The 15,592-nt window shown below is 37.9% G+C and overlaps 1 protein-coding gene across 1 annotated transcript in view; it reads right to left on the bottom strand.

Annotated features, from left to right (window-relative positions):
• Positions 1-404: 404 nt before the first annotated feature.
• Positions 405-15,592, bottom strand: part of LOC139741059 (uncharacterized) — a 38,388-nt gene continuing 23,200 nt past the window's right edge. The window contains exons 20-34 of the mRNA XM_071651645.1: positions 14,472-14,570; positions 12,821-12,968; positions 11,973-12,115; positions 11,429-11,598; positions 10,748-10,880; positions 9,348-9,514; positions 8,499-8,712; positions 7,780-8,007; positions 6,622-6,839; positions 5,999-6,188; positions 4,833-5,291; positions 4,256-4,452; positions 2,336-2,564; positions 1,141-1,368; positions 405-439 (exon numbers count right to left, since the gene is read on the bottom strand). Coding sequence (XP_071507746.1) covers positions 405-439; positions 1,141-1,368; positions 2,336-2,564; positions 4,256-4,452; positions 4,833-5,291; positions 5,999-6,188; positions 6,622-6,839; positions 7,780-8,007; positions 8,499-8,712; positions 9,348-9,514; positions 10,748-10,880; positions 11,429-11,598; positions 11,973-12,115; positions 12,821-12,968; positions 14,472-14,570 — 2,858 coding nt within the window. The remainder of the gene's footprint in view (positions 440-1,140; positions 1,369-2,335; positions 2,565-4,255; positions 4,453-4,832; positions 5,292-5,998; positions 6,189-6,621; positions 6,840-7,779; positions 8,008-8,498; positions 8,713-9,347; positions 9,515-10,747; positions 10,881-11,428; positions 11,599-11,972; positions 12,116-12,820; positions 12,969-14,471; positions 14,571-15,592) is intronic.

Genomic DNA, 15,592 nt, shown 5'->3' with positions numbered 1-15,592 from the left:
CACCACAGGGGTCTTCATCAGTACACATGCTAAAAATGTTGGTACTCCATGATTCCTGAGGTTTCATACAATAATAACTGGACAAAGGTTGCAACTGATTGAGAAGTTTATTAATTTGAAGAGATGAAAGTTGGTATGCCTTCAATTCACAGTAGCCCCTACATTTGAAATGTCTCATATTTTACTGAACATTATTCTGAAAATATCCTAGTGAATATTTTACATATATCATTTTTTGCTTAAAAGAATGAGGTAGACAGTAAATGTAGCAATCTAGAAATATATTTGATATATTAGATCTCATATTCTATATATTTCAACTCAACAGATACACATATTTATCAAGGGATTGCTCAATCTGTGTCTGGAACTTCCGATTGAAGATGGTTGCTATGGAGATCACATCACCATGCCTTCATAAACGTATCCTTGGTTTTTCCTGCAATGATAACAAGCATTCCGTTGATAATTTTAGAGAAGGTGTGACAACAGGGAAAATCATTCATTTGATAATATTGCCTGTTATCAATCTCCCATAAATATGGATACCTTCAGGTAATAATTTCTAATTTGATATCTCAGTGAAATTACTCTGACAAAGTTCAACTTTATATTCAGTTCTTAACTTATAATGTTCTTCTCAGATATGTATGTCATTACAAGGAGGGTTGAAGTGCCCTACTTAGTAATGGTGGACTTGTGCTCTGCTCGCTCAAGTAGCATTTTTACAAAACATACTTGAACTTTTGAAGTTTTACACAAGAAAACACTCCTTGATTTGGCTGCTCCTTGGATGCTCAAAATGCGAATGTGTTATCACAGGGGTGAGCCTAACACCTCACGTCTCCGCCCCATGTAATCACATAGTAATTACACAGGGCGTATGGCGAGTGAGCACTCTAGAACCTGCTCATAACATTATAAAGTTCTTTGAGATACAGTGCACTCCCGTTGTAACAAACACTGTTATAACGAAATTCCAGTTACAACGAAATAAAACTTCATGCCGCAACGTATTGACTCTTTAATTTTTTAACGTTTATTTGTTCGGTTAATTATAACGAAATTTCGACATAAAAATAGAAAACTACTGGTCCCGAGGACTTCATTATAATGGCAGTCCACTGTATACTTCCTCACCTCTGACTGTCGCCCTCATGAGTTTGGATTTCCAGGAGTAGATGTCAACCGAAGTAAACGCAGGCCTGGCCAGGGCTAGCATGATTTCACCATTATGGATGAAGGCATGTGCGCTGTACTGGTTACTAAAGGGCAGCTCCTGGTAGACTTCAAACATCCCGGCATGATGCCACTCAAAGACGGATAAAATACCTCCTTCAAGACTCACACTCACCAGGTAGACAAACTCTGTGGACATGAATAGCATCACATGAAGCAACAAGTTAGAATGAGAGACTGCACAGAGCCAGATGGTCATTACTTTGAATTCATCCCAGGGTCCAAGGTCAATTAGATATTTCTATATGCTTTATTGGTTTGGATATAATGAAATATCTATATAAGAAAAGAAAAATGTCATTCTCCAGGACTTTGTTTAAATAAGAGTTGCCTGTACTTGGATGGTAAATGTGCATATTGGATCAAGAGTGTGGAATTCACACTATCATCTTAAGAAAGATGGGTATACAAGACATGTGAGCCTTTGATTGATATATTGTCAACCCATAGTATCTTATTCCCCGGGCCTGTATCAAGACGTTTGTGTTTAACCACAGTGTCATGCCATTATTGACATTCTCAATACAATCAACTCCCATTATAACGAAATCCTCAGAAATAGTAGTTTTCTTTTGTTATATCGAAATTTTGTTATAATCAAACAAATACAGTATACAACGATGTATAGATAATGATTTTTGGACCTGAATCTTTTAATTCGTTGTAACATGAATTTTATCATAACCATGTTCATTGTAACTGGAGTGCATTGTATTTAAACAACTTTCAAACTGGCCATTGCACTACATTCTAGACATGTCAACTGCTAGTGATAAGAAAGAAAACTTGGAAAGATTGATTTCTATTATGATAAACTTGTAAAAGACATAATTCCTTCAAAACACATATGAATGCACCACTATATGATGTGAACTGAAAGTTTGGATGTTTAAAGATTCTGAGTTGTGAAATGTTATCAACTGTCTCTTCCTGTTTCTCCTCAAAGAAAGTAGAAAATCAAAGTTGAACCCAAAACAGAAAAAAAAAATGAGAGGAAGCCGATAAAAATGACAAAGAAAGAAAGAAGACAAAAAGGAAAGGATAAAAAAGAAGACAATGTCAGAAAAGATAGCATATAAAGAATCTTCAAACTCACCACCAACTGCAAAGACTGTGGTATCAATGATGCCATAAGCCTGAATACTTTCCAACAACACCCAGCCACCATCCCGGTAGGCCAGGACAGTGAGATCCCGGTGGAACTCTGCCTCACGCTCATCACCAATGAGCTTCTCACTGGAGATGACAGTAAATGGAACACCGTCCACCAGGAACATTGATACATCAGAGGCATGGTTTGTGCCTTGCTCTTCATCTATCACAAACTGAAATGTGCAACAGAAATGGAGGAAGAAAATGTCAAGATGATACATAGGTAGTTACAATTGAAAATGAATTACAGAATCATAGAATCATGCGTATCAATAGCTCAATATCACTTTCAAAATCCAGGGATGAGTTTTCTCCGATCATGTAAAAGAATGCATTTTGACAACATCAAGGAATTCCTCTTTTACAAATGCAAGATGCAAAAGCTCTTCCTACACTATCTTTTGTGTTTTTCAAGGTGTCAAGATACCGTCCCTTCTAGCAAAAGGCAAAATACTCTGTAACTCGGATAGGACATAACATTTGAGGTCCCGTGTATGAGAGAATCACAACTCATGTAAGTAAAAGATCCTGCTTCATTCATTCATCCATCGCAAAGAGCAGGGTGTTTAACCCAGTGAAGTGGTCCCACCTCACATCCAACTGGACCCCATGGAAGACCAGCTTAGCTTACGTAGCTGAATGTGGGCTATCCAGCCATCTTCTCAGATGGAAATGAACAACAAACAGAGATGAAATTGACTTAAATGACAATGTGTCATTAATGCAAAGAAATCTTACCCCGTTAACTCTATTCTAACTGGGGGGGGGTCAATTTGACCCCCCTCGACATTTCGCGCCGAGATTCCGCAACGCGCAAAGATTTTGACGCGTCATTTCATGACTTTTTTCTTTGGAGTCTCCCGCATATTTTGAGACCAAATTTGCGATGTCCGGGTACACCGTTCTGAAGTTACGTAATGTTTTGCATTTGCATGTCAACCCGAAAATGGCTCAAATTCATGATATTGTGTGCAAATCCAATGCAAATTGTGTATTTTGGTTAAATTGATATAAATTAGATTATTTCAACTTTTAACCATTGAAATTAATCAATTTTAATGTAGATAGGTTTGAAAAAGTGCCTGCAACAAATTTTGGCAAAAAAAAGCAATAGAAAACAAAAGGTCAAAAAACAATGAAATACATAAGAAATTAACAAAACAATAAAAAACAAAAGAAACTGATTTTGATTGTACAATTTGTTTACAAGAAAATTGTTCAATGTGTCTTGAGGAACTCTCACACAAAAATTTAGCAATCATTCAGTCTTTTTAATGGAGTTATAGGTGAAAATATGATTTCATGCGTAAATTTGCATAATTTACTAAAAATAAAAAATAAAAATGTTTCTTTTGTATTACCATGTAATCTTGTAGTTGACATCCGGCTCTATGTTAAGGCAAAATTTTGCGGCGATCGCGTGATCGGCGGCCGAGATCTGAAGGGGGGGGTCAAATTGACCCTCCCAGTAAAAACTTGGTCTCAAATGGCCCAGTTAGAATAGGGTTAAAGACAAGTCCCAAGTAATACTCAGGCAGGTGTCAATGGAAAACATATATTATTACAAGTGTGTAAAAAAATCAGCTCATCATCTATTGGTTAAGACTATGAAGTAACAAGGAATGCAGACCAATATATAATGTCCGAACTATAAGCTGGCTGCCAGGAAAGTTTTAATTGATCATAATCACATAACAGGCACAGAATGAATGTCGAACGGGAAGATAAATTACCATGGAGTTTTAATAGGCAGTTTTCATCACAAATGTTGGTATACTCAAGCTTGGGAAGAGAAAAATGAAGTATGTTGTAAAATCAATGGAAATTTTGTACGATACTTCTGTGTAACTCTGGTAACATTCACCTGGTTGGTTTCCTCATCAAAGACATAAATTGGCGACTTGTGGTCGAGAGCATTGTTTGCAAAACACAGCCAGGTCTTGTCTCGCCAAGAGAGATGAGCGACAGAGTAGGCACCGTGGGTTATTATCTTTTGGAAGACATCAAAGTCTTGTGTGGTGTCGTTGAACTGGAATATGATGGAACTCGTATCCGTGTCATCTGGAGAGCACATTGCAGGCACATGTCAGAAGTCATTTTTGAGCTTGGATGTAGCTAAAGTCGTTCATCACTGCACCATAGTATCCTGACTACATAAATTGAGTCCAAAAACAGTTAACACCTCCATGTAGAGAAAAGTGGAAAAACAGTTGATTTATTGGGCAAAACATGAAATTTACTTTACACAAGATGTGACAAGTAGATTTGGCATGCATCCAATTTAAGAGCAGGTTTAGCTTCTCATAAGAATTCAATGGAAAAAAAAAGAGGAAAAATCCTAATATGCTGTCAAATATTTACTCTATAGGTTATTAATGAGGTTAGGTTGCTTTTGTTCATATGGAATGGTAAAATGAAGAGCAAGAATGGTTCAGACTTACGATTTTCATCATCCATGAAATCTCCTACAGCAAGAAAGAGATTACCATCCATCTCGAACATGGCTGCCCCCAAAGCGTGAGGGGTTTCCAGAGTGACATTGAAATCCTCATCCTCCAACTTCAGCACGGTTAGGACGTTGACCTTCTCATCGTGATGCTCATCGCATTGTCCCGTCTGCTGACTGGGGAGGAGGACAATGAATGTATCGCCACGGTAACTGTAGAGATACGCTAAGGTGGCTGCAGGCAGTAGGTCTTCCAGAATAAGAACGCATGAAATCCAGTCTGCAGGGCACAGGTAGAGCTGTGTTCCAATGCAGCGATCAACAGCAGAATGATACGATTCCGCAAGGCTGAGAATGGTGTCACCGCCCTCTAAGGTCACGGAATGGAAATGTCCCGCAGCAGGATTCTCAATGTCCGCTACGTCTTCCCAGTGTGTTAACACAAGAGGTTGTTCTGCAATGAGATTTTAAGTTGCTGTTGGTTACCTTCAGCTTCAGGGGTTTTGTGATGTAATGTAATACATTGTACATATTTATGCAGATTTGACTGTTCAATACTGAAGAGACACTTCATTTACTTTGGTTTTTTTTTCTTTTGGCAGTCCTGCTATTTTGAGCTGTACTTTGTGAAGCAGAGATATACACACTCGCTGCCTGGAACAACTCTTTCTCATCTCAAACACCAGGCCTGTCTAAAACAGATGTGAACTTTTAACCCGTTGAGGATGGATTGATTTTGCTACAACACGCATTTCCCATAAACACCTGCCCGAGTATACTCGGGACTTGTTCTCAATGGGTTAAGTATACATGGAGAGAGAGAATGAAAGAGAGACAGAACTTTCTTCCTGTGTCCACATGGTGTTTGTATCAATGGGTTCAATCAGCCAAGAACTTTGGCTGCCATGCTGTACTGACATTTGGCATTAACATCTCTACAAACTTAACTCTCTACAAAACAAAAGCTTTCAAGCTGGTAGTCCAAACCCTGCTCAGAATGAAAGCAATGTTTTCAGATTCTAATTGAATATGTATATTTTGATTTTTTTTTTTAAAAGACACAAAATTGGCAGGACTATATAACTTGGATGAAACTTGGATGAAAATGGCAACACATCTGGATGATGTGTTGCCATGGAGACTGATATCTATCATCCTCACCTCCTAGTGATGACTGCATGCTGGCAGCTGAGATGCACTGGTCCCTCATGGAGGTGTTGAGACTGGCCAGGGAGGAGTCAAAGTTTGAGGTGGAGGTGTCATAGCTTGAAGACAGGAGGCCCACATCTACACAGTTCACCAACCCTGTGACATCAGTGTCTGTTTCTATGGTGATGGCTGACTCGAATGTCTGCCAGAGAGTGCAGAAGCGACAGTAGAACTCTGAGGATTTGTCATGATTTTATGAATAAGACAGAAATAGAAATGAATATGATATCCTTAACAGTAGTCGAGTCACAGTTAAAAATAACCATGTCTCTGACAATCTGTACACAAAGTGTCATAGTTGAATCAAAAGAGCAAACGTTTTTAGGGGAAGAAATATTTGCATATTTATTAGGCATCCTGCTAGTTACTATAAGTTGACACAATTTACAGTCGAATCAGTGAGATCAATACCTTCTCATATTCTCTTCACTGTAAACAAAAGCTATGTTTTGGTCTTTAAATTACAAAGTATTTCCAAGGTGTTGGAATACACTCATATGAAAATTACATATAAATTACATACAGGACGTGTATGACGGACACTGGATAATTTGACCGCTGATGCATTTTCTAACCTTTTGTCCATCAATAGAAAATGATCCCTCATTGAGAACAACTTTCTGAGAAAGAGCCACTATGTCGACATCATTGATCTCAGCAGAGTCCAGGTCTTCGGTGACGATGATATTAGCATCAAAGTCTTTTGTTCCTGTGATGACCGCATTGTCAGAGATGGTAACCAGATCTCCCCCAACATCAATGTCATTCAGTGTCCCATCGATGTCCACATCACCTGGACAACAGGAGAAGGGATTGAGATATGAAGCACATCATCAATCAACATGAGAGCTAAAACTGTCTCGTTCTTAGAGAGGGAGAGAGTTGATGGGACAAAGATTCCATGACATTTGCTCCTGCAGCAATTGCTCCTATGAAATATCTGCAAGCTTTATAGCCAAACATAAATTCTACCCATAAACATAACCCTAACCCTAATTCTTATCCTCACATCAAATTAAACATATGACCCTATCACAACCCTTACCTTAAGTCCTGAGAGAAATAAGATTGGAATAATTGTCGCAGGAGCAAACGATATGTCACCGTTCCAAAGTTTTAAAAAGGATTAGAAAACTTACATCTCTATTGCATTTGATTAAATAAGCTTACCCGGCTTTCCTTTTACTTATCCAATTGTTGTAAGTCAGAGAGAGAGAGAGAGAGAGAGAGAGGGAACATCGTAGAGAGCTGATAAATATTATGTAAAGATTAAGTCGTTATGTTTGTGTACAGATATTTTCACGATTGAGGAGGTCCGGGACATTTTCGTGAGATGCACTAGTGGACTGACACCGAGGCCATGGTCAGTGCACCATTACCCTAGCGCATGGCGACATTTTATCACGCTGTTTGATTTACAGTTCAACTGTAATTCATGAAATTGAGAAAATTGAACCCTTACAAAAATAACAGCTACGGTACAAAACAGTACAAAATAACAACCTGCCAAATATCCATCATGCCCCCTTCCCCATCCCTAATCTGGAACAATTGCCCTTACCATCAGTAGTTACAGCAACTGCAGTTCCATGGCAAAAGGCAGTTGCTCAAAGCTAATTGGTTAGTACTGGCTGTCGCCATAGAAACTGCTATTGCACATCATTATAATTGTAAAGATTGTTGAAAAATGGGTCCCTAGTTGATTAACATGTAGTGACTGAACGTCCTTTTACCATTTGCTGTGAAGTCCGCCAGAGTCCATGTCCCAGTGATGGTTTGAGCGGTTGAGTACGTCACTCTCTCTGAGATGAGAGTAGCGAGGTTGACATCATCCACGGTCCCTCCCACCGTCATGTCCCCGTTGACACGGAAACCAGCCTGGAAACGGGTGCAGCCTGATACGGTCTGCTCTCCGCTCTTTAGGACAGCATATTCCGACAGGTCGATGTTATCGGTTGTACCTGGGGTAAGAAAATAATATTTCAAATCCAACTGGTTTGATTTTTCAATCATGTTTTTCAGAAGCGAGGTCAGCACTTGGATGCTGAAAAACAGAGGGCAACATTTCGTAAAATCTGTTATAGCATATATTCTTCCCTCTAACCTGCATGAATAATTTCTTTAGAGAATAAAGTTGTCGAGAAAGAGAAGATTATAAAACTGTGATTGATGATGAAAAAGGTATTGACAAAGATATTAGAATACCATAGGAGAACGCTTATTGTCTGATATTGAAATGAGGTATATCATATGTACATCAAATGAGAAATAATTTACACGTACAAGTTACTTATGCAACACGTGAACAGTTTTTGTGGAAATACGACAGCATGAACTTTTACAACTAGTATAGCATGAACTGTGACACTAGAGGACTATCACAACTTTAGGAAAACCTATTGTTTCCTGTGGACTCTAAAAATGCCAACTCCAAATTTTGCTCGTGATTTACCATCAATACTCAGGCATTTTTGGAGCACAACGTTGTCATCAAAGACAACATTGCCTGTGATCTCTTGCTCTGTCGAAGCCAGGACAGTGGTGGTCAGAACGTTGCTGAGTGTCGTCCGGTCTAAGGTGACCGTCAGAGTGAGATCATCCTCAAAGGTCATGTCGGTCATTATGATGACCGCTTCGGAGTCAAAGACCACAGTCCCGGTGATATCCTTATAGAACAAAGAATGAAAAAGAGTGATAGGCAAGATGAGAGACTACAATGTTGGCTTATATTCAGCATATAGCTGACATTTCAAAAATGTTTGGGTTTAACAGCTTACTACCACTGTTGATCAAATGGACAGGATGAATATTGATTACCTTTTGTATGTTTCTACAGATAAATGGTGCTACTTAAATGATGTTCATTATATCATAATCATCATCATCATCATCATCATTATCGATATCATCATCATCATCATCATCATCAGGAATTTGAAATCAAATTAAAATATGAATGCAGGCAGTGTCTATGCCATGGACGTACAGGGTATGAACTAGAAATGCTCATACTCTTAACAAAGGTTTTTCTCGGAATGCACTGTAAATCCTGAAATTTTCCAATGCATGAAGCTTTTGAGAATTTGCAAGGAGCCAAGATTTACCAAAGTAAAATGCATGTGAAAGTATTCGTCTATACAATGCATTGAATGTCAGTGGCGATTCACAAAAAATTCACGCAATAAAGAAGACCATCAGCTCCAATTCGCGAGAGTTTCATGCAGTGAAAGTTCTGGTTTGATGGTATATCCTTGTGCTCAACAACTTTATGGAATGGGGAAAATTTCTGTTCTGAACTCACAAAATTCTCACTGAGCAAGACTGCATCCTGAAGGAGATTGCCGATGTTGACTCCTCCTATGTTTGCTTCCGTATCCAGGTTACCAGAGATGGTGACACCACCACTAAACACCGTCCTCACTGAGATGTCATTACTCTGAGTGGAGACGAGAACTCTGTCTGCTAGATCTAGACAGAAGGAAGAAAAATGAACACTAGATGTAACACAACTTGACCTTGCAATGAAGTGCATAAAAACCCAACCTTCCGTGGTAAGGATATCTACCCTTTAAGATGACAAGTGTCGCCAGGAACATCTAATCGTGGCAAGCAAGGCTTACACCCTCCTACACACCAGACACGTACGTACATGTACATGCCTTGTTACACACAACAGATACCCTGATACTGCCAAATAATGTAACTGATTGTTTCTTACTACTTACTCTAAAATGGATGAGAATGATAAGTATGTCAACAGAAGAAAAAAAAAGTAATAATCTTGTAATTAACTCTTTATTTGCCATGATGGAAACCCCCTGTGTGCCACGTTACTCTGAGACACGAAGGTAGTCATGCTTTCATAAAGAATTCTGTTTTTCCAATCTATATAAATTCTACAAATTTCTGTTAAGCTTGGCATAATAGTAAGTAAAGTTGAAGAGGAATGCCAAGCTTTGCTTTGATATAAATTATATGACAAATTTATTTCTGTTTATATTTTTAATAACCAGTTGCTACATTACTGTAAAGGCATGACTTCTGCACATAAAACCGTGAGAGAAACTTAGAATTTACACACAAATTTAGTTGGGAACACCGCTTGATAGTCAATCACCACATAGAATGCAAGCTGTTTGTAAAAGGAACAAAAGGGCGAGAAAAGCTTTCATTGTACTGCAGGATAAGGCTATTTATCAATCGGTTTACACGAATTAGTGTGTTTGAGCGGAATATGCAAAGTTGGCATGCCGTCGACTGAGTGGACGTGCGAACATGGCACATAATTAAAGAGTTAAAAAATACACAATTCGAAAGTGAATACGAAATAGCAGTAATAATGTTCTCTGACAGTGGTCATTTCTGTCAAATTTATTGTATCATAGCATAACTTAAAACTTCAAAGCTTGCAGTTGAAATGTATCAAGTAAATAGAAGCCAAATACCCTGTGTGAAGTACTGCCAGTCAATCTAGTCATATCGGTGCTAATAAGCACAGAATGTTAAGAGCAGCAAAGTAAATATTACTGGATCAATGACATCGTCACATAATAAAAAATGAAAAAAATTAGAAACTCCACCTATTATATACACATACAGGCCTAAGTCAAATAATGCTTTACATACTCCAAAGCCTTTGACCATATTGAATTTCTACGCACACCTCCAACAGTATCATTTTTTTCATGATTCAATTCTTACCTGATACATCCACACCATCCACCAGTCCTAATGGTTCGATGACGATATTGTTGTGGACTGTGATGGAAGGAAACGATTTGGCTCCATCTACAACCTGGTCTGCTCCTGTCAGGCGAACAACTGTGTTGCTCAACTAGAATAGAAAGTGAGCAAAGACATGTCAAGACTTTAATATAATCACCTAGAGAACTATATTGGCATAATCTCTATCAGACATCCAATTGTAAAATTTCTTGACTATGACTGATCTACTGTGTACCTGAAAACATCCCTAGGAAGTACAACAAGACATTATGATTGCTCACTGATGCAAATCTTTTACTTAGTCCTCGGCAGTTTTAGCTACAATGACCACAATAATGAATTCCTTAGGAGGACATAAAGATTTTGATTCAAGATTTACCATGTGAAGACAGGCACTAATGAATATCAAACATAAAGTAACAGTGATGCATCCATCGCATCTGTGCATGCTACTGTATGATAAAATGCTTCCTTTTCATATTCATAAACATGAATATCCAGTCATGGAACAAGAAGCACTCCTTCTTTTCAGTGGGAATTAACTGTTACACTTAAAAGAAACACAGTCAAGAAATATTCAACTGTTCACGTTCCATTCATGAAAAAATAAACCCACTGTACAGATGGGCACTGAATGTTGCACATGAATTCACAAACCTCAACAATATCAACAGTATTGATGTCGCCTGTAACAGTAGCGTCACCCTCTACATCAAAGTCATCTACGAATGTGATGGCAACATTAATGCCTTCATCACTGCTCAGGAGGAGAAAGTCACTCGGATCAACATTATCTAGAGTTTTCCCTGCCGCCAGCTTCAGATCAGCTTGATGGAAGAATAAAAAAAAAGGAGAAACATTGCAAATCTGTTCACAAGAAAGGATCAGCATCAGTGATGTACTTATGGGTTTGAGCTGTAAATTGCAAATGACGTTTACAAGTGACAAACAATTACTTAATTGTGGTATGGAATGGCAACACATAAATTAGCAATTAGCATTTGAAAAAGTGCAGCAAATGCACATCAGTTTAAGTGAAAAGGTGCAAAATAGAACTTCTGAAATCTATGTTAGTCAAGATTGGGGGAAAAGAAATCCGGAATTAACAAATTTTGGAATTACACTGTATGTTTCACATCAAGACACTTAGTGGAATCCAGATAAAAAATGCACTGAGATAAACAAAGCTGAAGAAACTCACCAAGATAGAGTGACTGTGTGAAGGTCTTGTGACCAGAGACAACTTGTTCAAACTCCTTGGAGAGGTAGACTTCCTCAAACTTGGTCATGTTGACACCGTTCACCAGACCGTTCACATCGACATCACCATCTACATCCATTCCTCTGTGAGGTGAAACAAATCAGCAGGTGTCATCATTCGCGAGCGAGCATACACACACTCTCACACACACACACACTAAAACACACATACACATAAAAACGGTGGAAAATACCCATGGTTCATGACGAAAAACGGCAGAACGAACATCAAGAACATGAAGAGTCACTGATATGCGAAGTCTTAGAATTGGCAGTCTTAACTATACACTGGACTAAAAACATTTCCTCATAAAATGTTCCCTGAAATCTTGGATTAGCAGTCTTAATTTAAATTGAACTACAAAACATTTAGTTCATATATTGAATGTTCTCCAGTTCTCAGGTGTAACATAATGATAATAATAATAAAAGCAATGTACTTTCTTTCTTTTGTTTATACTGTTGATGTGTGTTTTTGTAATTAGTCCTAATTTCTATGTTCTCTACACACTGCATGCACACTTCATTTTTAAAATTACATGTAAAATTTAGAGCAGGCTGCATGAAGATGGTTTATCTTTTATCTGTGACTGAAGTGGTAACACACAACGACCCTTGGTTTACACTGAAGAAAGAGAACTTGATTGATTATGACAAACGTTGTTCAGGTTGAACTCTACAATATCCTTTCTCCAATATTTAAGGAAATAATTTCCCTAAATCTTGTTTATTCAAAATGATTAGGGTGTGGTCACAGACTTAGCCAAACTGAAGAATATGCATGCTTACCCTGAGAAAGTTTTCTGGCCTCTGATTGGTCCAGCTGCGATCTTAGATATTACAGTCTCAGCCTTTTCAGCAAAGTCTAGTGAGTTGACTTGGTTTGTGACAGACACGTCTTGGTTGAAGTGAACATTGGAGGTAAGCGTCTTGTCTCCTGCAATGGGCAACAGTTTACAGAATTTGTGTAATAATCAGCATTTATGATGCATCAGATTTGTTATTATGAACATCTTTATTATGTGAAAGAAAGAAAGATATTATTCAGAGGAGTGAAGGTTCAGGTGCAAGTTTCTTCACTTTGCCTCCCTCTACAAATTAAATTTGTTTAAGATCACAAGTGCTGATCTGTAAATTAACAAACATGTTGGAAGAGGAACCAGTGGGACTCAAACCTGTCATCTACTGCTTTCCGGGCAGCGACACTACCACCAGGCTGTCCATGGTTGCCGGCAGTGACACGATGAACATGGAACAAATACCCAAGCTCTGAAATTCCGACATTGTTATGTTAAGTAGTCAAGGCAGACAAGGCATTTTAAAATGAAAGAAAGAAAGATATTATTCAGAGGGGTGAAGGTTCAGGTGCAAGTTTCTTCACTTTGTCTCCCTCTACAAATTAAATTTGTTAAGATCGCAACTGCTGATCTGTAAATTAACTGGTTCCTTTTCCAACATGTTTGTTAATTTACAGATCAGCAATTGCCATCTTAACAAATTTAATTTGTAGAGGGATACAAAGTGAAGAAACTTGCACCTGATCTTTATTATGTCTCAGGGAGTGACATATGAGGGCTCATATGCCTCTGGAAAATAGCAAAGAACTTTACTTTTGTGAGCCCTGGCCCATGTGTCATTCCTTTACATTTTACATATACCTTTGTATGAATGTTACACACATATTGTAATTGTATGGCCAAATAAATAATAATCATAATTATTATGGTAATTATAACTCATGACAATCTGAGGAAATCTTTTTGTTGAAATGATCATTATGTCATCATCAAATTGTATTGACTGTTCACTGCATCCCTTATACTGAAGAAATATTAGCTGTAATTGTTTAAATTCATCAATACTTGCACACAAAATCAAGCAATTGGAGGGCTGAAAGATCAGAGTAGAGATACATGTACATGTATATGGTAACTAGACCTGATTTATGCAAGACAACAGTTTGATGGTAAATCCCTCGTGATATTCCATAAGTATCAGAAACATACTTTTAAAGGAATATTTACCACTTCATGGAACTCACTACTTTCCAATAAATGTATAACCCAACTCTATGTGCAGAAAATATTACATGCCTTCAATGAAGATAGGAGTTCCTACAATAACCCTTGACATTGCACAGAGGGGAAAAATTCTCACTACTTTGAGAGAGCCGTGGCTTGTGACAACACTAATCTAAACACGATAATTACATGGTGGTCAAACTCTTTATAAATCTAATAATAAAGCATTGCATTAAAAGACAGTCTGTGCATCTACAATATGTGAGCAGTAACTTGTTATAAATCTCTTTCTTTGTTTCTCTTTGGCCACTTTGCTGTTAACCCGTTGATGATGAGTCCCGAGTATACTCGGGCAAGTGTCTATGGGAAAGTACACGAAGGAAAATGAAACTCAACGGGTTAAGGTATTAGAGTGTCACCTGCTATTGACTGAGTTCCATGAAGGTAGACAGCAGTGGAGGTTAGAGTGGCCAGGTTGACTCCATCAACTGTACCAGTTACTGAGATAGCACCATTAACTGAAAAAAAAATATCAAAACATTAATGAGATATACCCAGTACATTTATAAACAATGGTAGAAAACATTATAGATCAGACATCACACCTCAATCATTGGAGTGCTTAAATGTCAGGTATCTAATAAAATAGAAATAATGTTTGCAACAATTATGATTTTTTGGAAAAGTTTTGTGTAACCACAGTATCAGTTAGACATTAATGTCTTTTTGTAAAAATGACTTTCAGTTGCAATGGTTATGAGACCATCAATGAATATACTGCAATATCTCGACTTATTGTGACTGATTAACAAATTGCCACACACGACGTATTGTGACTGATTTGTTAATCAGTTGCAATAAAAACAACTCGACGGAAGAATTTCATGAATTTGAATATCTCTACTTGTTGCGAGATGCCTATAGAGTAACTTTTATTTCAAGAGAAATCCACACAAACACAGTAATGTAACAAACAAATGCAAAACACACACAAGTTGGACATTTTGTCAGTGCCTACTAATCATCTATTAATCAACGTTTATTACTGTAAGAGTGTCAAATTGGTCCAAAAATACATTTGTATAAATTCAGTTTCCCTTTAAGCTTTCCAGAGTTTATTTTCCATATACAGACCCCTTATCTCTTCTCACACTTAGCCTTCCATACATCCCAATTCCTTTCCCCTTCCTCTGTGCCTATACTTTCCAGTACCTTCTTTACTTTCCACTGACCTCCACAATTCATGATTCTTTTGTTTTGTTCCATTCATGTTCAAGTTTAGCTCATACTCTCCCCATATTTACTTTCCATTGGTTCTTTCTTTGACCTGAGGTCACACTCTTCTTTAGAGCCTCTTGATCGGTTTGTGTACTCACGATTGAAATATGTAAATGGAAATACTGTACCCTGTGGGTTCTGAATAAAGAAAAAGTCTGCCACTGGAACTCACTGAGAGAGGACCTCCTTCTCCTGCCTCTCCTTTGCCCTGAATGTTTGTTGGAAATTAACTGAATGTTGCCCAGCTTGTGAAGTGTCTGAG

Source organism: Diadema antillarum, unplaced genomic scaffold (assembly GCF_040938485.1).
Source record: "Diadema antillarum isolate AM-2024a unplaced genomic scaffold, OU_Dant_1.0 seq00000900_RagTag, whole genome shotgun sequence".
Taxonomy (NCBI): Eukaryota; Metazoa; Echinodermata; class Echinoidea; order Diadematoida; family Diadematidae; genus Diadema; species Diadema antillarum.
This window is presented reverse-complemented; position numbering and strand designations above follow the sequence as displayed.